The following is a 25189-nucleotide window of genomic DNA, read 5'->3' as shown; positions in this document are numbered from 1 at the left end:
CCTTCAGAAACGTGTAATACAATCAACTCCTTTTCTCTCAGTGTTGCATCGGAATAATTGATCAAGAAAGAGTTGAAATACACAGTGTTTCACATTTCTAATTATGCCCTGAAGATAAATCTGCTAGCAAACTATATTTAAGATTTGATCCATGTGCATTACATAATTGACTGCTTTATGAAAACATTTTGTATTATAATTGGAATAGATTTCATCTACTAAGTAGTCTGATGAAATTGAGTTTAAAGAAAAGTCAAAGAACAGCATGCAACTTGAATCATGTTGACAATGAACTAAGATTACTGAAATAAAAACATGTTTGGACATAATGTAATAACTTAATCTGCTATGCATGCATCTAGCTTTACAGACAACTAGTGGTTATGTCTTTACTTTTGGTAAAAATAATACTTTAAGGAAATCCTTTTCTATTCTCACTTCGAGACCTGGGAAGTTACACGTCTGTGTTCTGCTCTGCATGATTAAGAATTCATGATTTTGTATGTGCAATTTTATCTGTCATTCTCAAGGTAATCAGCATACTGCATACCAGTCTTAGAATGGAAACTTTCTTTTTTAATTCCTTGGCTTTGAAGCTTTTAAGTAATCGTGTATTCTATTTAACAACTGAAATCCCAGACCCCAGAGCAAAGAAGAACATATAAAACAAAGGCCTCAGCAAAACACTGTTCTGAGGAGAACATGGTAGTTTTATTCTAACATGATCTAACTTTACTTATGAAAACTATTTGTCAAATGATATGCAAAATTAAGATTTCAAATACTGGAATATAAGAGATATTCCTTTAATTCTAGAAATGCATTCATGAGACAAAGTAGACCGTACACTTGGTTTTACTTATTCACTTAGTGAAACTGAAAAAAAAAAAAACTTTTTTTTTTTTTTTTTTTTGAAATCAAGGTTAAATGTCCCTCTCACCACAATTAACAACCTGGAACTTCCTGTAACCTTTCTGTCCCTGAAAAACAGTTAAGAACATCTCTTTCTGCCCTTTAATTCCTAAATATGAATAACTGGGCAATCAGTAGTAACTTGAGGTAATATTACTTTTTTTCAATTTAATTTAATTCGTTTTCGCTGCTCTAAAATCTGAGTGCAGTAAAATGCAGTTATATCACTTAAAAGCAAAAAACAGTCATCCTTAACCCCATCGACTTTTCCCAATACAAGGTGCAGCATTTATGTTTTTTAAAAAGAGGGGGGGGCGGAAAGGGGTGCACAACCCCCTCCATCACAAGCAAAAAAAAAATCCCAAACCAAGAATATTTTTTTCAGTGCAAACACTGCAATCTTCAAAAAGTTAAGAGTACAAATATTTACATTCCAGTGTATCCTTACCTACCAGGAATGTTGTTTCACATTAGAAAGTATGTCAAATACCTTTAATCCAATCAAAATACTAAAGTTTACCCTCTCAAATTGATATGGTGGCTGAAACCTAGGTGTTTATACAAGCAGTACAACTTTCTGGAGAAACTAATGCACACAGTTGAAAGTTCTCTCCAAAACCAAGGACAAAGACTGCAAATGCAGCTGCTGGTCCTTAACCAATTCCAGTGTAACAGGCTACAAAGAAATGAGGCATTTAATAGAGTGAACTTCTACACTGGCATCTTAATCCCTGCCCCCTTCCCAAATTCTACAGGGCCTAGAGGGTAGCTGCGGATAATCCCCATTTATGTGAAACGCTTTTTGACTGAATATGACATTATTGTACGTTGTTCAGTTTTTCAGTGTGCAAAAGTTAAATTTCTAATAATAAAAGATTCAAAAAGGAAGGAAAATGTATGTGACACTGCAAAAGGAAGTGGATACGTTATTTTAATCATTCAAAATACGCTCAGCAACTTCATCTAGAAAACTATTTTGCAGCATTGTGCTTGTAGAATTACTAGTTGGGATTCCAAGGAATATTTGAAATAGGCACCTATTATAGTTTCTTAATTAGCTGCCCATTTTAATAATTTTGGTACTACTTGTCACAGTACATCAGAAAACAGCAGCACAAAGCATTAGATGGACAAGAATTTTATATTTGTTCTCCTTTAAAAAGCAAACATTTTAAAAAGGCACTTAAGACAGAAACTCTCTTTCCAGTTCATATATAGATGGCCGGCAAGTTTTGCTCTTCATTCTACATAAAGGTACAGTACAGTCTCTATTTTGACCTTCCACATCAATATCAAGTAATGAAGGCATGTGGCAGTTAGTTCTTTCCTCAGTATCTGACAAGAAGTTAACATCTGGATCTGTATTGCCTTCTGAACATTCAGGGTCTTTAGAATTTGGTTTATTAATACGTGGGATAATCTGCCATGAATCAATTTTACTTCTTATAGAAGAAGGTCGAGGCCTTGGTATAATATTGATAGCTCTTTGTTTTTCTATTGAAATACCACTGTGATTGCTTCTTTGTTGAAGAGATGGAGAATGTAGAGTTCCAGTAACTGACAGAATGGGCAACTTGGAGACATCATTGGTTGAAGCAAATCCATTAGCTAGCGGAATGGAAAGGCCAAACAAACACACAAACAAAAGAAAGAATTTAAACCATGTGTCTCCTTGATTTCATTGACATTTGTAAAACTGGGTTACCATAAGCATTAGTGTGTTTTTTTCCCCCCGGTCAAAAAAGATTAAGAGGCTCATATACATTTGTGGGGAATCTCTTGTAAGGATTAGCATTACTCATTTAACTCTTCCATCTATACTTTCTGCTACAGGCCATAACAATTTATATTTCACTGTTACAAAAGAAAGAGAAGGTATTAAACATCCATTAATTGGATGAATATTAATAGTGGAATACAGCTGCCCAAATTTGTCAAGTTATTATGAATAATTACATACGCATAGAGTACCATAAAGAATATTACACTTAGGCCACTACAGAACATGACTACTGAAATTCAGAACTTCTGTTATTTTCAAAAAGTCATTAATCATGAACTTATCCATTGACATAGTAAGCAAATTTAAAGACTTTTTTTTCTCCGCTTCTATTTTTATTGACAACTTAAGGATTTGTGGAGTATGTGACAGAATTCCTAGGTGAAGCAAGCAACTCAAAACTTACCAGATTTGCTTTTCTTGAAGTTAAAAATGTGCAGTGTCAAAATGATGAGAGTTTCCTCACTTACACAGACTTTGAAACAAGTATATGTTTCTCAGTCTCATGAAGTCCCCAAACCACAAAATGCATGCAGTTGACAACGTAACTTCAATTTATTTCACCATTGTGAAATAACGCTGCCATTGTACATTTCACAAACAGCAGGTTATCACTGACATAAAAAGACTAGTAAAACCTATTTTTGCAATACTTGAGAAAAATAAAGCATCTTTTCCAGTGAAACCTTCACAATACCAACAATGTAATAGGATCCTATTCCAAGGCAGGTAGCTTAACACGGGGTTCAGACACTGAGGATTTACCCACATACAGTTATGATTGGTGAGCTAACACTTGACAATGTAATAAAGATCTAGTGACTCATTACTAAACGGTTAGTTTCCGTATGTTTTCTGTTTCTATACTTAACAATTCCCCACGTTTGAAATTCTCAATTACCCACCTGTGGTCTGAAAATTGTTCCCATCTGATAAGGTTCGTCTGTGACCCAATACACGGAACTTCATTGAGGAATCATTTGGCGCATTTTCAGATTCTTGTTGCAGACACAGATTGAAAGGCCGATTTTTTAATCGCGTAGAAACTGTGTTAGGAGCCAGCTGTATTCTCTGTTCTCTCTTACTTTCATAAGTTTCAGATGAAAAGTCGTCATTAGAACTCCGTGGATTGCAATCACCAAGCACATTGCTTATAAATGCATCTTCACTGTCAGACTGAAGTAGGCATTTTGTGGAAATGGAGGGCATAGAGAGAAGATTCACAGTATTTACAGCTGGATTTAAGGATGGAATACTTGTTTCCTCTTTCTTGGACTGCAGTCTTGTAGGGCTGGCACTCCTGCGAAATTTTGAAGCACGCTGAAATAGTCCATCACGTTTCTTCTTCTCATCTTTAGGCAAGAGCTCCTCTGGACCTTGCGATTTGTTCAACTCTCTAATATCCAAGCCCAGGGCAACAGATGCAAGGAGGACTGCACACCCATAAAGCACCGAATCAGTCTTCTTTTTCTGCATCGTTCTGTTCAGACTGTTTGTAGGTGTCATTTGAGGAGTACTATTTGTAGAACTAGCAGAGGTTCCTTCTTCAAAGCTCTCGTGCTCTGGTGTATTCTCTCCTTGATCATCCTTCCAAAGAGGTAGATTAATATAGGCCTGATTTGGCAACTTAATTGGCTTTGGTCTTTTACTGTCCAAACCTTCAGGAAGAAGTCTCTTATCAGTACATACACCTAAAAACATTACAATATACTTTAAGAATACAATTCAGCTGTTATGCATGCCTGCATATATACACTAGGATTTTCTATTACTTGCAAGTATTAATCTTGAGATACGCTGTATACCCCCTTTAGATGTGGTCAGAAGTTCAGAGACTCACATTGTAACAATCAGAAACACATCCTTAGCCTAACCTTTTCAAATTCTCTGGATAGTCTTTAAAATAGCAGAAGAACCATTTCACTATAATATCATACTTTCAGCAACTCAAAAGCAAACCCTAGTAGAAGAAATTTGCAACCAATCTTCCTGAGTACATAAGCTAATTGTGAAGAAATTGTGTTTTCCAGAATTGGAAGACTGAGTTTTATTTTTAAAAAGGCAAAATATATCTTCCAAAAGTTACACCACAGCTGAAAAGCAGATATTGTGTTTGCACAGCTTTGGTAGTGCTTTTCAAACAACATGAAAAATATTCCTGTGCATACATTACTGTAAAATGATTTAGTATACACAAACTGAGAGATGAGATCTGCAACAGTTTCTTTACAACACTTCCAATTGAGCCACGTTACAAAATCCATTGAATTTTTCCAATTAATTCATTAGGTCATGGTGATCTAAAGTAAAGAGCAAATTTGACATTTCACATCTAATGACAAATAAAAAGAAAGGTGGAATTTGACTTGCATGTGTTATTCCACTGTAAACTACTGAACGGTAGAGAGTAAACATGGAAATATTTGAAATGCAAATATGTAAACTTGCATAACCTTCTATGCGTAGGGGTTTAATAGTAAGCTAATAAAACTTTAAAATTGCTTTCTGTGATGCCTTGTTTTATACCCCTACCAGCATATAGGAAGATGAAAATGCCTTTTTTCTAAGGAGAAAAGCAGTGTCCAAGCAGCTTGCCATTCCCACTTCCAGCTGGTGCAAATCTACCAGCTGCTATGGACACCAAGTTATATCACGGTTTGTTGGGTTTTTCCCCCCACGATAGTAAGTCTTCTCAGATAGTTAACTTTATTTTCTCAGTTAAGAGAATCTGTGTTATAGAAAGTATGTGCAAGCATGAAAATGATTATGAATATTGTATAGGTACAGCACACTATAGGAATGGACATAAAAAGCAACATTTTGCTTATATTAAATGCTATTATGTCCCTGATTTTTCCTTGTGATTTCCTGTAAATCCCAAAGTGTTGCCTAAATGACCGAGATTTAAAATCCACCTATTTTTTCATGAAAATTTAGAGAATAACCATCATTAAAAAAAAAAACATGTAACAAACATCTGGAAATATATCATGGCTTACAGGTTTTAACTTACTGCATTTTTTCCCTGCCTATGCCGAAGCCCCCAACAATTTTAAAAAAAAGTCATTAATGATCATTTAAATGTCAAGACAGTTACTGATTTGGGTATTTCTTTACAAAAGAAGCTACAAAGCAGTGACTGCAGACTTAACACACAAATCAGCCTATTAACTCAAAAACTTGGAAAAAACCTGTGACAGAGCAGATCTCACAAACCTGTATCTATTTGTTAGCTGCTAACGACGGAAAGGTAAAGATTATACCACTTAGTTTTGTTATAGATAGGTTTGGTTTTTGTTCTTATTTTTTTCCCCCCCATAGGAATAGTATCTGTAGCATAACTCTTAATAATCTGCATAATCCTTAAGGAACTTGAACAATGGGCTCTATACCACTGAAGATAGACTTAATGCCATCATATGGCAACTTTCACTTTTTCAAAAATAGCTCTTACCTTGGTCCACAAATAGTGAAGCTAAAGGAACACCCTTCTGATTTTTCATTACAAGGGTTGACCAAGGGTTGCTGCCATCTGAAAGGGGTCTTATTCTGAAATAACGATAGTTATTTTGATATTGCAGAAGATATCATGCTTATATATACTTTGACAGAAAAGCACTACAATATCTTTCTTTTTAAACTACAAAGATGTAGTACATAACTTGAAAACAGTAAAGCTTCCCAAAGTATAAAAAAAGGTAATAAATAGCACAGTCATATGACTATAAATTGATATATGACTTAGGATCAGGAATTTATTCTAACATGAATATTTCAGGACATAATAGCTGAAAAAGGAAAACAATGAAAAATAGGCCTTGGCTACCTAATGAACAAAAGTTGGTGAAAACTGGGACAACATGTTCACTGTCTCAAACTGACACAAATAACAGAAATTTATTATACATAGTGACTTTCAAAGAAACAAAAATATCATAAAGCCAGTTTCAATAGATGGTCTGGAACCAACCAGGTTAGCAACCAGGTAAATGAGTGCATGACTCCACAAAAAAAAGATGCATTAAAGTAATTATACATGCTAGATGCAAAAGGAACTCTCTCACTAGAAAACAGCTAATCTCCTGTTTTCAGCAATGAGAGAAAATTAATTAAACATGTTCAACTGATTTTTAGAACTCTTTCACCCTATGTTTGTCAGTGTGAACGATGTTGCTCGTGTGCACTGTGTCTCAGGTACACAAAGTCACTCTTACTTAATTGTATTGGAAGAGCCCACTGGTTACTATGCTTGCAGTTCCTCAAGCCAGTCTGAGGAAGGGCGAGAAAGACAGAGAAGCCATGAACGCCTTGTATGCATTAGTAGTTCAGCATCCCAGTATGTTTTAAGTCTCAAAAACTACAGACAGAGGGTTATACATAAGAGCCAAAAAACATTAAGACAAGTAAACATTTTATCCTCAACTCTACTTGGGAGAGCTACTCATCATTATCATAGTTCCTAAATTAAAAAAAAAGGTAGGACTGAGTTTTGGCTACAACTATAGAGTACAAAACTTGCTTGCTACCTACATTAGTGATTCAGTTTCCAAGGACACTTAGTATTATCAAACAAAATGTAGTAGACATACTTGTCCTTACAATCTGCACGATCCTTTGTTTGAACTGAACTTGGTCCCCATGTACAACCTCTCTTTTTAAAATTTCTCTTCACATCTTCAAACTCTTCTTGGTGATAAGTTGTGCTCCTTCCCCAGGTTCTGTTACTTTCATCTGAAGTTACTAGAGATTGGATTAAAAAATAAAATAAAACTAGACTCTACAAAAAAAAAACACGCAAGCAGTTTTATTAAAAAAACGAAATATTTTGACAGAACTCTTTTCTTTACTGCAAAATTGTTCTGACACAGTAACACAAAGAGGAGTAAACAAAATTTGAGACTTTCTTCTTTTACAAAAACCACCACGCAAGCTGCAGTGAAGCAAAAAGATGAGCAAGCAAGCAAAGTAATTTATGAGCTGAGAAGACACCCAAATTAAAGACAAAGCCACAATATGATCATATTTTCCATGCTTCCTTTAACTGAGAGCCTTATATTTAGGTAATTCAGACAAGTGAATTAGACTGAGCACTTAAATTCCAATGACGAAAATATATGCTGTGGAACAACTTATCAAATGAAACAGGATATTCCAATGTGAGAAAGATTAATGCTTTCTTTCTCAGTAAATCCAAACAGATCATATTTTTAAAGTGTCAATTCTTCATTAAATGCTTAGTCTGTCACTTCAGGTCAGCTGTGAAATTTAACAGAACCAGCACCTTTGAAACATAATGAAATCTTGCCTTTTTTCATAACCCCACTGGGAAGTTCATATTCACTTGTGATATCTACATCTTGCTGGTACACATATACACTGTTTCTTCGGCCATTAGTTGTGTGTGTATCTGTTTTGGGAATCACTGAGGAAAAATTAAGAGAATGTAGTAGAAATCTTAGTCAAGCTGGTTTCAGACAGGGATCTGTTTCCCTTCTTATATTTTTAGCTTTGGTCATAAAGTCTGGGTCTAAAAAGGCACTAAGCATCTTTTGATAGAGGGTTTTCACTGTAAGGTTTACAGGGTCCTCTTTCTAAGACCAGTCCCAAGAAAGTACATTTTGGTATGCAGCCAACTGGAGAAGTAAATTGCTATCAATGTAGCACACTCACAGCTATGATGGAGACATAAGAGAGAAACAACCTAGCTTGTTATAACAGCATAATTAATGATGCAGTCATTTACACGCCAGGTCTTCTGCCACTCCTGCACCACTGCAGAATATTCTCCTCCCTCACCATATACCTTTTCACCAGTTCAACTTCTTGTGTAGTAAAACAGACTACTTGCCTTCTTTAAACTCCCATATTTCAACTGTAATTCTGGGGCCTATGGAATGTATATCTTACAGGTTCTCCTTCCCAATTCAAACAGCTTTCAGAAGTAGCTGAATTTGGTTTTATGACAAGATTTACAATTGACTAGATTTTTATTTTAAAATAAAAAGCATTTAGATTTGGAAGTTAGAATCTCTGATGACAAAGCAAAGCAATCAAGCAACCAATTGTTAGAAATGCCTGTTCAAATCACCTGTATTTGAGTAAGTCTTCTTGAAAGAAAGACACTTTGAAGTGAAATCAAGATAAAACATTATTGTGGGAAAGAAAATTTATTTTGCACAGGTGCAGATGGGTGTGGAAGCTAAATTGTTTCACCTAGATACTCCTGATAGATCTGATAAGCTTTTAGGTAAAGCCTAGGGATTCACATTCAAAAGTAGAAGAGTGCTTCTTTTAAAGGAGAGCCTTTATGTTGTCCTGTATGTTTTAGTCCTACAAATACCAATGCCTGCTCAAAGAAAAAAAATCTCCAGTGGCACGTAGCGCACATGCTAGGATTTAGACTGGCACTGCTATGCACAGAGTATGAATTAAAAACAAACAGAAAACCCTTGAGTTTTGTGCCAATACCTGAAACTTGCTTCATTTCCAACTTCCATACAGAGCAAGGAGAACCAAAGATAAAACAAGACATTCTTGTTTATATTTAATTATGATATTTCATAAAGAGAAAACCTTTTTTCTTACTGCAGAAAGATAACAAAAACAAAAATCCACAAAAAAGCAAGGAAAACCACCACAGCCACAACACTTTGAAGGAGGTGGGAGGAACCATTATAAACACTGCATCAGCTAACTTCTTGGAAAAAAAAAATAGCACCAAAAATGCACTTTGCTTCAATCTCAAATTTTCTTTAAGAAAAACAAGATGGGGTTTGTCCACCTCTTTCCATTACTCACAATGTATGGGTAGTAACAGTCTTTGGCCAGGAAACTCTATGAGTTACAGTTCAGCAAATACTGGAGTGAATTACTATTGTCAGAAAAGACACTATTTTACCTTTACACAGTAATTAATGAAAAAGACTGCATAAAGCATAGATATTCCAAACAATAAGAGAGATGTAGTTTCTATCCAAGTTTTAAACAAAGTTTCAGGCTGGTTTCAAATAAAGAATTTTCAATTTCTCCTCCTCAATCATTTCTGTTACAGCCCAGATTCTCAAATAATTTCCTTCAGAGGAAACTACTCTGGCAATGCCAGACAGCCACCGTCCATAAGCAATAAGCTGAATTGTGTTCCACTGGTTTTATAAAGAGAGAAACTTGGAAGGTTTTTCCTCTCATGTGACATTCCATTTCAAATATGGATAATCAGACAATCTACTTCACACAACAGATTAAAAAGTATAAAAGCAACCCATCTCTACGTTCCCAAAATTCTTTGGGAATTTGGCATTCCCAAATATAAGCGTTGGCTTTACTATAACAATATGACAAGTTTACTTCCAAATTCATAACTGCTACCTCCACTACATTAGCTTAAACAGATTCCCTTCTGGCATCAGTATACAGGGAATAACGTAGACCTGCAAACACAAGCACCATTAGTTTTGTTTTTGTTTCTTTACCTTGTCTGCAGAAAAAAAAATAGTGTAAGATTCCTTCTTTATTTTCTTCTGTGTTTTTTTTTTTTTTTTTTTTTTTTTTTTTTTTATATTTGCTTACAGCTTACTTCTTTTCTCCTGAGCAAGGTGAGTTACTGGTTGATTCTTTGGCCTTTCTACCTTACAAGACTGCCACATTCTCTGAACTTTTTTGACGGTCCACAATTGATTTAACTTTGCAACTTTAATAAATCTAATAAAAGCTTGTTTTCTATCTTACATGGGTTCTAAACATGATGTTTTCCCCTTTTGCTATTATCAGTTTTGATTCTTTACTGTTTTATCCACATCAGTTTACAAATGAGTTACTGAAGTTATTAAGAAAATACATGATTCAAAGCATTCACAATAATTTTGAATTATTGAAAGTTAGTAAGCATTTTAGCAAGATTATCCCTTTCACCAAACAACAACTTGCAAAAGTTAGAACAAGTTAAGTGACCTGGAAATCAGAAACCTGTCTGAAATCTGATCCTACCACCAGTGTTTCAGTGAGTATATAAAACAAACATTCTTTATTGACCAAGTGAACAAACGGAAATATTGGAGACTTACATTGTATAGCTCGAAGACGAGGAATTATTGTGGGGCTACTTGATGGACTGGAACTGTTACTGTTTAAACTCCTCCTCTTATCCAGATTAGGGGATGCCTGCACTGTTATTTTGTGCTGGAAATCTATTAGAGAGAATTTTTAAAAAAGTGTTATTGTTCTAAGTAAAGAATCTTCAGGAGATTATACTGCTGTACTACTTAAACCCATTAAAGTATATAGTGAATTAGACTTGACTGCACAAGAGATGTTCATACTAAAAATGCTGACAAACTCTGACCCTTAATGTAACAATTTAGATCTTGAGTCAAACAGGTAGGATTTCACACCTTCACAGACTCTATATGATAGGTTTGCAGTAATACAAAAAAAAAAAGTAGCTACATCCAGCTGGACCCAAACTGAGACATATCCAGATGGCAAGCCATCATTCAATCTTTTTGGTTGTCACGGAGCGAAAGAAAAGCTAAACAGGCATACTGCAGTATTTCATCTCAAATCAATCAATATTCAATGAATATTTCAAAGTTTAGATTCAGATAATTCCGAGATGATCATTAAGCAAAGGTTACTGCTTGTTCTAATACTAATGTTAAACATAGACAGAGGATGGGCACTCTTCACAGCAATGAAACTTGCCTTTTTTTTCTCCTTTTTAACATGTAATTTATGTACAACATAAAAGGTAGCATCAACAAAGAAGTCACATACATCAACACATCAGACAAAACACCAAATTTCAAATTCTGTATTATTTCTACCTATGTATTAAAAATAAATATTGGAAAGCAGGAAAAATGTTATGAAATTAAGTTTGACCATATGCTCTTCCCTAATTCCCATCAACAATGCAATTAGTTTGTATGCTATTGTTACAACAGAACTGTCTCAAGGACAAGTTCATTTGAATGATTCTTGACAACAAAGAACTAAGTGTTATTCTGGAAAAACTGTTTATTTTCTCACTTTTTTCAAATTAAATAATGGGCAAAGCCAGGAAAAAAAAAAAGAGCAAATGTTTAGTTTAAGCTTGTGATCCAGCCTAAGGCAACATCTGAAAACAGGTTTTGAAGAAGTTGACGTGCTTGTCTAGGAGTCTGTAGTGTGAATTTTTTGTTACTGTTTTTATTATCATTTTTAAAGTAGGTAAAATAAGTGTATTCACTAGAGCTGAAACTGCTCTAAATATTCATGCACATGTCTTTTCAGCTTCCAGGTGTATGATTCGGTCCATGCTGTGACAACATGGAATTAGTTACTCACTGCATTAGCAATAAACTGGCAGACCTAGAAACCACTGAAAGAAACACAGCTCAATGACACCAATACCACTCGTGAAGACGTGCCAATCACAGACATAAGCTCGAGTTTCTCTATTGCCATCGTGTGGCAGCATTAATAAGGTGAAATGAACAGTCCCTGACAATAGAACAGTCTGACCTTCTACCACCATTGCAAAAGTGGTATTGCAACAGATTTGGACCTCCTTATATTTTTTGTCTGTATGAACTGCTTTTTCCACTAGGTATTGGCAAGTTCAAGGCAAACAGTAATATTTGATCATTTTACAAAGTTCTGTGATGTAATAAAAAGGTACTTTTCTATCAACACAACGACAGCAAAATCTGAACTTCAGATCAGCCTCAAATCTTTTGACTTTCCCTCCTGATTTGCTTTTCCTCTGGGATTCAAAGGATTTCTATCTGAATCAGGTGAAAGATTCTTCTAATTGAAATAAGGACTACTCCACAAAATACAACATGTGAAAGTGGTTCTTTTAAGAAAAAAAATCTTACATATCCTGTGCACTATTAGGATAGAAGAGTGTAGAAATGAATTAAAATAGCATCCAATACTGAAAATTTTAACCATGGAATTGAAGCCTGCATATTTAATATATACTGTGAACTAGAAAAAAACTGCAAACCTGAAGGCAAACTAATTCTGTGCCCATCTTTAAGTTTTAACCGGCTTCTTTTGAATTTGCCCTTCCTCTTCTTTACATTGGGTTTCTCTTGATTTAACTGGAATATCATGATATTTAGTTCACGCTCCAGTACATCAATCTCACGTTCCGCTAACTGTTGCTCACGGCGCTTAAGTAGTTCTTCTTGAGATTTTTGCTGAAGAGCTGCTCTTGTCAACTCCTCTTCTCGTGATCGAAGCTCCTGAAAACAAGATTTACACAAGTGAAACTAAGTAACAACGTGAAGGCTGTATTAAATGACATGTCAAGTGTAGAAAGGTTGTACTTTCTTATCTGTTTTCATAATGCACTATATATATTTCACATGCACATATGACCTGACCATCCTCCATTCTGCATAAGCCAAGATTCTGCATCGGGACACAAACCAGCATTATACAGATTTCCTTTCAAGCATTTAACTTGAGTCACTTTACTTAAGCTAGGTAAGCACTTGCAATGGAAACAACATAACCAACCGAAGTTTATCAGCTTACAGACTAGCAGAAAGCGTGCTGTAACTGCGTCACATCAGAGACTCTCTCATTGCATGAGGGTTTCTTCTACACACTAAACAAAAAAGAATGACCTGATGAAGACACAAGTGAATGCATTTATCTCAGTTTTCCTAACCTTTCCTGTTTTTCAGCCATGTATTAGGTAAAACTTTTCTATCTGGAAAAGCAATCAGTATTATAATGAATGAAAATTAGTATAATAGGATAAACCAAGTCATAAGACAGAAGACAGCTGTTTCTTAATTAAAATCCAGCAGGTATCTGTATAACATCAAACGGCTAACCACTGAATTACACCACATGGGCTCTCCAACTATTAAACCCATGAAATAGTTGTTCTTTTGCCCTCCCTCTTCCCCCCTCTCCTGCCCCAAGAGTGAGGAAGCTTGTTAATTTTCAGTGTAAATAAATTATCAAGGGTAAACAACTTTAAGATGGTAGGGTTACAGCTATCTTAATCTTCAACTTACCAAATTTGTTATAAATATATCTGAAATTTAAGAGACTACGAGTAAAGGAGAAGATACAATGTGATTGATACTGTATGTTTCTCACTAGAGAGTTGTTTTCATTTTAACATATGATTGTGTAAATTCTGCCTGGATTGAAATCAAAATTCAATTGAAAATAAAAAAAATATTAGAAATTAGATTATGCTAAAAGTTCTAGATATATAATAATCTTTTTCCCCCTACTTAAAATTCCTTCATTTGTCATTGTACAGTCTTCTATTTTAAGAGCAGACTGCCTACTTCTGGTCATCAGTATCTACCAACGTCATATGCTAGCACAGACCCTTATCTCATGCCAAGCTTTTATTGAAATACCGAAAGCATAAAACAAATATTCTGCTCTTTCATCTCCCACTTTGCTTTGAATAAGGTAGTTTCTGAACAGTATCACTTTGGTACTTTCAAGGGGAAAAAAAAAAAACACACCAAAACTCTGTTCTTGCCTAAAAGACTATAAATGTCAAAAAGAGGTTAGCACTGAATCAAACTCTGGTTCAGCGAGAAGTATCTGTTCCTCTGAAAGATTTTTTTTTCCCTTTACAACTAACATATACACATTGCTTATCACTGTTTTCAAATTTAATTTAAATGATTGACACATTTCATGCGGCTTGCTAATTTTAAGTGAGCTTGTTTCAACAGATATTTTTTTTTTTTTTTTTAACTTTTTTTTTCCTCCCCCTCTTAAATCCAATCTGCTTTACATACACACCTTGGTAAAAGATAATTATGTCTCTTGGGAATTCAAAGGAGCCTGTCTTCATGCCAGCAAGTAAAGTTTTAGTTTTTTTTTTTCGTTTGTTTGTTTTTTAGAAAAGGAATTTGATCACAGTTTAGAAATTACTGCAAATTCTCACTTTCCTCCTTCTCCTGTTCAGTCAAAACTGGACAAACTAAAACAAGGGTTGGAAGCAGAAGCCACATGACTTCAAATTTAGAATAAAGGTACTTCAGATTTAAAATAGAAAATATGTTTATTACTATGAAGCATTAGGAGATATTGTTGATTATTCACATCTTGTCCTCAAAGCCAGGTTACATAAAGCTCCAGGTTACAAGGAAAAGATACTGAAAAGGTAGACAATCTGGAAAATGGAAGTGTTTCTTCATTGAGGGTTTTAGTATTTACTCTTTTCCAAATAAACTAATTAAAGATAGACTTACTGCAATTAGTTATGCAATGTTTCTACACCACTCTACAATTAAAACACCCATTATAAGGAAGCTAGGAAAGAGTTCTATATTTAAGTTGCTCAAGAATGCTCATCAAAAGAAGATTGTGATCTTCTCCTGGAGTGGGTGTCACCATCACTCATTTAGAGCAAGCCCTTGAGGAAATTCCTCCAGCTATAGAAGTTCCTCTTGCACAGGGAATAAGACTCCATACAGGGCTGTTGTTGTTTTGTTTCTTCATTTTATTATTATAAATACTTCGGAGACGTGAGTTTCTCCCAAGTACCTGTCAGTAAAACTGATAATGTGCCAAATTAAATAAGCACAAACTTTTGAAAGCCTTGTTTAAGTCAAAGTTACATGCTTTCATTCTTTAACAAGTTTACCTAATTAGGGCAGATGCCTTTGGAGATGCATTTACTTTGTCAGATGAGAAGTAAATTTCATTTTATATTTTTCCCTCCCTAATTAAGTGTAATTCACTTTTACACCAAAAATACAACTCTTCTCAGAAAGCTTTGCACTAACTTATCTAATCCTCAGCTTAATTTGGTCAGTGAGGTTTCCTTCAGTAGAAAAATCTCATAATTGACTAATGACTACAGAAAAAAAACAAACAAAAACGTGAATGGGAATGCCTGTTCTCATAACAATTACTCCCACAGTAAAAAGGAGAAAATGGTTGTTTGAGCAGTTGCTGGAGGGGAGGAAAAGAGCTAGGCCCTACAGCAGGTTTTGGCAGTGGCTGGTGACCCCACAGTAAGTAAAAAGGAGCCTTTAGTCTCCGTAGAGGTACTATAACTCATCTGGAAAGGAAGAAAACTGACAGCTAGAGAGGCACGTAGCCCAGCTGTAGCAATCCGTATGCCTGTTGCAGACAGAGAGGACCATGCAGATAAACATGTCCAGGTCTGTGAAGCAAAATGGAAGAGGGAAAACCAGAGGGCAGAGGAAAATGCAGATCGGAAAGAAGGAAGATTATTATTGAGGACACTATGAACTTAGTGGTGATCAACAAATTCTGATAACCAAACGCACTTTATTACCACAGGGTATCCATAAGATCAGGCCCACCAGCAGGCACTAGCCCACAAATGGCTTTTGTGACGTTTGGTGAGAAGACGCAAGGGTCATGGACAGCTGACAGTGACTTGCAAGATGCAAGTTTTGGTTTTGATTGTATCAAAGTTTAAGTGACTAAGTCTTTCATAAAAATTCTTCTGCAAGTCCCTGTATCTCAGTTCTCTTCTTCCTCACCTACTACTACTTAATGAAAAATAATGATACATACCGGACAATAATTATACTGCAAGAACCCTGTGAAAAACAAATCCCTGTCTGTTAGAAGTGTTTCTAACAGTGACTGGAAAAGACAACTGGCCTATTCCAGCTGGTATCTTTATCAAGATGTCTAAAGGAAAATATAAACCTCATGGTGATTAAGAAACATGCTGAGGTAACTAAAGGAGAGGACAAACAGAACTAATTGTGAGGGCTCATTTAGCATGAACATACCATAATATGAGAACATGTAAAGAAGATCAGTAACAGGAATCTAGATAATAAACAGGAGAAACTTGATTCACTAATTCATGAGTATAAAGCAGACCTAATCTTATATCTGGCAAGAAGATTTCAAGAACTACAATACTGAAAGATCAATAATTTAAGTTTGTTCAGGAAAAAGAGAGAAAAGGACTTTTCCCTTTTTGGAAAGGAAGCCACATGATACAGCCATGTAACAGGATGAAAAGCTTTTCATTCCAACAACTGAAGACAATGTTCAATAGCAGCTGCTGAAAGCAAAACATGAAGACTAACAGATTCAGAAGCTGCACCCCAGAGTTTTGAAGAGAGACAGCCAAAGGATTCTGGATTGGTGACCTTAATGTTTAATGAGATTCAGGAGGGGGAAAAAATAAAACAGGATAGATAATAGGTAAATAGGATGGTAAGCAACTATTCATCTGCCAGGTTGACATCTCACATAAAACAGTGCACTGGCTGATATATAGCTTCATTAACAATGAAAATTAAAGAACAACATAATTAAGGCCAGTCAGCATGCCTATAAGAAAACAAGATCTAAAAAGATCTAAAACCTTTTTTTTCTTTTTAAGTAGGATACAAGTCTAGCTAATTAAGACAATATTTGTTAATAAAATTATTTTGCACAGCTGAGTGAGTTTTTGTATTTGGCATCACCCTAGTTTCTAAATAAAATGGAAAAGGAACAGACTGGCCAGCTACTATAGCTCAAAAGTATAATCATAACTAGAAAGTTTACATTAAATGGAGCTATTAACAGAGTGACCTCATGGAAAAAAAAATCTGCTCTTTACCCACAGTTATTAGCATATTAAACTTACAGATCAAACAAGAAAACCATGAAAATTTGCAGTGGTTATAAAAATTAGGTAAGGGGTAAATAAACTCTGGTTTGTTTGATAGGTGATGCACTTAAATATTCAGAAGAAAATAACATGCTAAAAAGCATACATGCCACATTTACAGATCTACAAGCTGTTTTCTTTGGGAAGACAGATGGGGATATGTTGCCTTTTCAATCATTGGAATTGAATGACCTATTCACATGATAACCCCCAGTTATTATAATAACATTATGCTTTCTGTCACACTTAACATTTCACTTCAAGTTAATTACTTCTAACAACAGCCTCAGCATTCAAGACTGTATTGTTTTTATTACAAAAGAAAGGCGAAAAGCAACCTTGCCTGAAATTTGAGAAAACCAGTAATCAAACCTTTTTTTCTTAAGTAACCTTGCTACAATACAGTTAAAGTTCTATCTTAAAATACTGTTCAGAAACAAATTAATGGAATTTAAGAACAGTACATCCACCAACAAAAATAAGAAACAAAATTAATACCCAGTTTTAATGAGAGTAAATCCTCTCCTCCATGTAGTTTATCCCCTCAAGTGTGCCTCCGCAACTAAATCAGGTTTCTAGTATTACTTTGATAAACCACAACTCAAAAGTTCAGAACTGCTGTATCACAAACATACACCCTTCCTTCACTGCCATGCAACAGGAATATGAACTTACTTTTTCCTTGGTCCTCAATTCATTGAATATCTGCTGAATTTCCAGTTTCCAGTCATCTTGCATGGAATGGAAAGACTCTTGAGGCATTTCCGTCATAACTGCCCCCTCAATGGCAGTAAGCTGTTCAAGAATCAAGGCAAACGATGGTCGGATATGAGGGTCCTGCTCCCAGCATTCTAGAATTTATTAGAATCTCATCAGTACTTAATAATACATAGGTCTTTCTGAAGAACTAAATTAAATTTCAAGGTATTTGCTACTGTACTTCAAGTTATATAATACATTACCTTCATCTGCAAGGCTTTCCTATTTCCACGTTCATAAAGCTATATCTACATACCTGCATTTAGAGGACTGTTTTTGTTTATAGCCAGATTTTTTTCATCTCTATCTTTAGGATCTTAAATAGCAAAACTAGCAGTACTGCATACAAGCGATACTTATCAAAAGGTAAAGCAATTCATTACACTTGAGGAAATAACCATTAGCAAGCAACATTTATTTCTCTCCAGAGTATTTCAAAAACATTTTGACACTCAGAAAAAAAACAATGAGATAAAAATGCCATTTGCAGTTCTTCCCCTTGGGATTTTGTCATATTTACCTTGTATTGACATGTAGTATGTCATGTATTTTATGAAAACTAATGCAATTTGAGTGTAAAAAGAAATCAGTAAAAAATAGAGCCATAAACAGAAAAAATGTACTCTGTCACCACTGAAAAGCAAAGTGGTATACTGTAATACTGTATGACTTGCTCAGAAACATTCAATTGTCTGTAATACCAGACTATTGTGAAAAAAAAGAACAAAATACTTTCGCATGCTGCGCATTATCAAATAAGGTGTTTATTTTAACTCCTATGATTTATTACAGGCAAGGATACATACCCCCAAACCATAATTATTTAAATACATAGGAAGAAACAACATAGATACCTTTCATTAGTTTTGCAAATGGTTCAGGACAAGTGGATGGAATGGGCAAAGTAAGCTTATTGACAGCAACTCCATAAGCCACAGCAAGGCCATCAATGCCACGGTAAGGAACTTCTCCTGTAAGCAGTTCCCACAGCAACACTCCATAACTATAAAACGTAATTTTTTAAGAACAGTTATTTTCAGACTACTGACACATTATTTAAAAACAAACAAGTACGTGTCCAACCACGTACTGGAATTTATGAGGATTTCCTGTGTCAAAAGTAAATGCCTTCAAGAATTGACTCTACTTCAGTCATTTCACACCTTTCCACTACTAGTGATTAGCCACACTGGATCAACTAAGACTTGCTCACATCCTACTCATTGTCATTTAATAGCTGAAAAAAATATTGACACGAAGGACTCCTACTCAAAACGCAACCTGAAGTCACTTCTATATTAATGCTTATGTCATGTAAATCTCACCTATGATGGAAGTCCGAACCACAGGAAAACAAGCAACCCTCTCCCTGCCAAAACCAAACGGAATGAGAAAGAAAACCTTGGCAGAACACTCAGACCATACAACTTTCCAAACCTTTCACAGTTTACCTAGATGTACATTAAAAAAAAAAAAAAAAAGACAGCTTTGTTTAGAAGTTTGCACTTCTATATATTCATATATGTATGTATAGACAAGGGATTATATATAAAGGCCTGTTTAACTTTTCCAACAGATGCTACAAGATTGAGAACGGGCTACATAAACTAATTTCTTCATACTAGAAAAAAATACCATTGTCTGCAATGAAAGGTGATAGAAAGAGATCTTTTCTTAGTGTCAGGTATGGAAATCAAGAATCACAGGAATTCCTACTGCAGCAACATTAACCATAAGAATTTCGGCTATGCTCTCCACTCTAGAAGAAAGGCTGGGTGTTGCTTTTACCTTCTTTGGGTTTGTATACCCCATACTTGTTGAACAATCCAACCCTCTACAAAACTCTGGGACAGGACACTAGCTGATGTTGTTCTAGAGCTCCCATTCCACTGAAACTGATGACTTTTACAGTCATTTTTGTGGAAGCAGGAATTACTCCTTGTAGAATGTAAGCCTAAAGTGGACTTCTCAATTTTTTTTTCCTTCTCTTCCTGCCAGGGAACCACTATCTGTAGAACAAGGATACAAAGGACAACCTATTACTGCTTTTGAATAGCAAAGTGAGTAGGCAAAGGGAAAAATTAGAATACAAAGTATTGCTCTTGCAATATATATCTTCTCTACAGGTGTGTGAAGAAACCGTCTGTAAGTTCTGCAGGATGGGATCCAACTCTCCTACAGGAGGAGAAATGCACATAGCACTGGTGAGGTAAGGGTTATGCACCCCTTAATACCCAACACCCCTTCTTTGCACCCAAGTAAATCTTAGTACTAGAAATACAACCCCAACTACTGTAGATGTGACAGGGAGAAGCACACACACTAGTCAAGTTTTTCTTTCACTGTCTTCTTAATGAGAAAGCCAGTTAGCATTGTACAAGACCTTACATCACTTGAATAAATAAAAAAAAGCACAGTAATCTAAACACAAGCACAAACAGAACTTATGATTTTTTACATGTATGGTAACTACATAGGAAGCAATTTGAATTAAATACCAATGCATTGTTTATCTAAGAAGTTTTGCCTATCATAAAATCTTGTAACTGGAAATTCATTCATTAGTTTTGTAACAATTAATCAAAAACTAAGGAATATAGTCTATTCCTAAAAATTGAAAAGAAATAGAGAAGTCTTGGGCTTCCTAATAACTTCACCCCAATTTTTTTCAGTCTAATCTTTGCACTTCCTTGTATGCTCAAAGGATGATAAAACCAAAAAGTCCTATTTTGTTTTAAAACAGTGGTACTTTTGACAATACTGAATTTCTGCAGTACATACAAATTTTATATATGATGAAGGAATTCTACTTAACTACATCTCATCTGTTTTTAGACAAAGCATTAAAAATGATCTTACACCTCTCCCAGCAAGCACAGACTGTTCTTAATTCAAAGAGTTCCCTCGTTCAGACTGTTCTATATGTATTTTAGCATGAATTATGAAGTTAAGCAGAACAATAATAAAACTAACTAAAAAGAAATAATATCTCATAAAAACCTGTGTCGCAACATTACCTTTAGTTATATTTACAATTTTACAATTAGGGCCTTTAATGCTAGGTAACTTTCAACAGTGCCAAAGAGGAGCTTGTAAAATTTTAACAGACCAACACCGTAACAGCCTAAAGTACCTCTTTTAATGAATGCAAAGTCTTAACCTCAAGTACCAAGAGCCAGTATAGGGTGGGGAGGAACCCTACAGATGTTCTATTCCTACTGTGGTGGAGTTTTTGGGAGGTACTAGCCTATCATTATGTAGGACAACAACTACTTATTAACTCTTTCAACTACGGATGTTGCTACTTCATGCATTAAATCTCACCTGCCCACATATAGTCATCCTATGTACACAGTCAAAGCTTCTAAGAAATACTTTTTTTTTTTTTAAGAGCAAAAAACATCTCCTTTTACATCTTCAGGAGAAAAAAAAAGCAGGCACGATATGCTTGAATTATACAGTAAGACCACATAACCTAATACACTTTCAATGAGATATCCCTTAAACATTTGCATTATTAAAATTTATTCTCCTGCTGTCAAACGTAATTTAAGCCTTACTATATCTCATTACAGCAATACCTTGCTGTTTTTACGTATTTTAAAAGCGTAGGTAAAATTCTCAAAGTTTATTTTACTCTACAACCCATCTTCTAAAGCAGAGGTCCCTAAGCATTACTACCCAAATCCCTTCAAAATTATATGAATGTGCAAGGCAAAAGCAGCTACTAATTCTGCTATTCAGCAAGTACTCCTCACATTGTCAAGAGCTTGTACAATGGAGGCATGAGTTATTGTGAAAACCACTGCTGAAGAACACCATCATCACTTGGAAATCTGTGAACGCATTTGCACTTTCAGGCTCCATACACAAAAACAAGATTGACATACCAAATCTGAAAAACATGATAAATGATGGAGGGGTGGGAGTGAAGGAGTGGAATTCTTTGGGAATTTGGAACTATACACCAAAAATAATAAAAACAGTAGTTACAATTCTGGTTTGGGAAGCAAAAGGTTACACATGCAGGGCCTGGAAAGCACCCATTCTGCTACTTAGGATGACACCTGAGAAAATGCTGCCTGGAAGACTATGCATGAAAACACTGACATAATAATTCCCAGCATTGGCTGATTCTGAGAGCCTACATGCAAGTGCAATCATGGTGAGCAGTCTCAACTGCTCGTGACTTCTTCTCCCCTGCCTTTTTTTTTTTTTTTTTTTAGTAAGAGGCATAGAGAAATTTTCTGGAGACTCAGTATGTGCAACTTTTTAGAACTTCCCTAAAATATGTTGTGTTACTGCCGCAGAGAAATGCAGATTTAAGTTTATAACCCTAATGTGTTTTAAAATAAAAAAAAACAAACAAATGCTCCCATAACCAAAGCATTACAAGATTTAAAATATTCATTATTTGGTTTTCTTTTGAAGAAAGAGTAAAGGTAAGCAACAGAATAGATCAAGGTGCAGTAAGCAGAAAATCTTTAGAAGCCAAGGAGGACTAAACTATACTGTACAACACAGCCTTTATACTTAAAAACCTCTCCTGTTAGAAGCCCATCATTGAACTAAATACTTACATTTTTACAAGAGAGGCGTGCAGGAGAGAAGGCGAAGAAGAGAAATACTGTAGGTTCCAAAAATGTAAACTAATGTTGCAGCAGAATATAAAATAATTGCACCAAAGCATACCCCCTCAGATACCTAAAATCACAGCAACAAGACTGGACAGGACCTGTAATTAAGCATGGAATACAGCTGATTAGGGAAACGCCTACACCCAACCTCCACCCCACAAAAGAAAAAAAAAGAGAGAAAAAAGGAAGAAAGAATGGAAAAAAAAGAATGAAGCCAATGATGTTTCTCAACTGGTCATCAACTCAGACTGACGTAAGCAACATGCTGAAAATCAGTTCAAAACAAATGGTTGTCACAAAACAGTAGTGCAGATACAGAATAATCCTGAGAATACCAGAAGTATTACTTCATATTGTAGAATATCAGGCATCTACACAAAATAGGACTCTATTTAAGAGCTGTACAACACTGAGCATGCATAAAAGGTGTAAGAACACAGATTAAAGTCCTCCCCTCCTTCCCTAAATAGATTCTTCACAGAGAAACCATTTTAAAAAGAAATGTAGACTTTTCAGGGTGAGGCATTGCAGCTTTTAAAGCCTGTTGTGCAATCACAACTCTTCCCCATTCACAAAACTAAATTGAAACTGAAGTCTAAATCACCTTTCTGTGATATGTTTCCTATACGCCACTCAAAAATAGCATCGGTATTGAGAGACATTATTTATAAATGATCTACCATAATGTCTGTAATGAGAAATTCCAAAACTTAACATAGGCAGTTCCTCACTTTCCAAATTAGACAGTAGGTTAAAACAGTTTTGTGAAAACACTCTCTCCTCACTCCAGTTACTGGAAGTAAAATCCCTATGAACATAAAAACTCAGATCTGTTTACTTTTATGCATAACCACATTCTAGATTCCTAGAAAGCAGCATTAATTTCAGTTAACATCTGGCAGAGTTCTAGTTTGTCAGTTAGTTTTGTTTATCAGACATGGCAAGGTAATAACTGGCTGGTCCCATTTCTTTATGCACAATGAGACTTTTCAGACATCTGATATAGAGCAAACATACCATTATGAAACTGATCATGCAGTAGTATATCAAGAGTATTTTATATTAATACTCCGGATAAATTACTTGGGTATCTTAACCAACAGGTATTTTAAAAGGCTTCTCTTAATGAGACCTTGCTTTCTTTTCAAAAGATGTTTTTCTGCTTATTTTCCCTCTCCTTCCTCCAAATTTGTAAGTCACAAATAAATACAGGTAAATGAAGTGAACTACAGGCTGAGATATTAATATTTTTCTTAGAACAGCCATACTAGCCATATAATGAGAACGTAACTTAGAACAACCAACGAAAAAAAAGTAAATAAAAATTCACCCCAAACCATCAACATACTTGTACTGAACACGGTCTTCAACAGACAAACTTCTTACCTCCAAATATCACTTCCTTTAGAGAACAGGGAGGACTTGATAACTTCAGGAGCCATCCACGCGTAAGTCCCTGCTGCACTCATTTTGGTTGTTCTGTGCCATTCTCTAGCCAGACCGAAGTCTGTAATCTTCAAAGTTTTATTGCAAATGTCATCATGTTCCATCTTCTCTAGCAACAAAACTGCAAAAGATGGAGTTTGTAAATTAGCTGAACTGGAATCAAACCAACATATCTAGTCTTGTTATTAATTTCACATACAACTTGAAGTTTGCAAATAACTGTTTAATATAAATGTTGTGAAATTACTGAAATTTTATATAAAAATGAAAAAGGTTACTGATAATTCAAACCTACTATGAGCAATGAAAGGGAGAAATACTTACGGTGTCATGAGCACTTTCTGCAAGCGTGTGAGTACGCACTAAGCTAGTGCATGAAACCCAGTGTATATAGATGTAAAGCAAAGTACTTAAGTTTAAGAAAGCACAGAATGCTACCATCCCACAGATGACAGGCCATGAAAATGGTATTCACTTTGGAACAAGACTCTGAAGTAGCAAAAACAGCAGTAGTAGTAAAACAAAGATGGATGTTAAGAATTCTTCTCAACCAAATAGGAAACAGTATATCACCATTAAAAATACATCCCTAATACTACACTCAATCCTGGTTCATCATCTCAAAAAGCGTGTCATAAAACCGAGAGACACACAGAGATGCAACTGGAGGTGCTCTGAGCAGCGTGCCCTCAGTTATAAGGGACGGTTGATAGACCAGTGCCTGTGAGCAGGGGAAAGAAACAGCTGAAAAAAAGAGTCTCTGATAACAGGCAGGGAATGAAGCAAGCTACAGGTAACAATTGTTCACAGCTTCTCAACACGAGACGTGGACAACATCAAACAAAATTAGCCGATAAGAATCAAACACACGCGGCAGTTGTTCACACAACACTGTAGGTGTACTTTGGAATTTTTGGCATAGTGTGTGAATACTATTATTTTACTTAGATTTAAAAGGCACCTACACAAATTCACAAAAGACAACTCCAACAAGAGCAATTACATTGAAAAAAACCAGGAGTTTAGGTTCAAGAA

General features: G+C 35.3%; 1 protein-coding gene across 1 annotated transcript in view; it reads right to left on the bottom strand.

The window, feature by feature from the left end:
- Positions 1-913: 913 nt before the first annotated feature.
- The window catches only part of MAP3K21 (mitogen-activated protein kinase kinase kinase 21), a 41927-nt gene continuing 17651 nt past the window's right edge, over positions 914-25189 (bottom strand). The window contains exons 2-11 of the mRNA XM_035559133.1: positions 24095-24275; positions 18926-19074; positions 17988-18163; positions 12678-12918; positions 10753-10875; positions 7974-8114; positions 7282-7432; positions 6147-6241; positions 3598-4383; positions 914-2520 (exon numbers count right to left, since the gene is read on the bottom strand). Of these exons, the coding sequence (XP_035415026.1) occupies positions 2096-2520; positions 3598-4383; positions 6147-6241; positions 7282-7432; positions 7974-8114; positions 10753-10875; positions 12678-12918; positions 17988-18163; positions 18926-19074; positions 24095-24275 (2468 nt within the window). The 3' untranslated portion in view covers positions 914-2095. The remainder of the gene's footprint in view (positions 2521-3597; positions 4384-6146; positions 6242-7281; positions 7433-7973; positions 8115-10752; positions 10876-12677; positions 12919-17987; positions 18164-18925; positions 19075-24094; positions 24276-25189) is intronic.

The sequence above is a fragment of the Cygnus atratus genome, chromosome 3 (genome assembly GCF_013377495.2).
Source record: "Cygnus atratus isolate AKBS03 ecotype Queensland, Australia chromosome 3, CAtr_DNAZoo_HiC_assembly, whole genome shotgun sequence".
NCBI lineage: Eukaryota > Metazoa > Chordata > Aves > Anseriformes > Anatidae > Cygnus > Cygnus atratus.
Note: the sequence above shows the minus strand (reverse complement) of the source record. Positions and strands in the feature narration are given on the sequence as shown.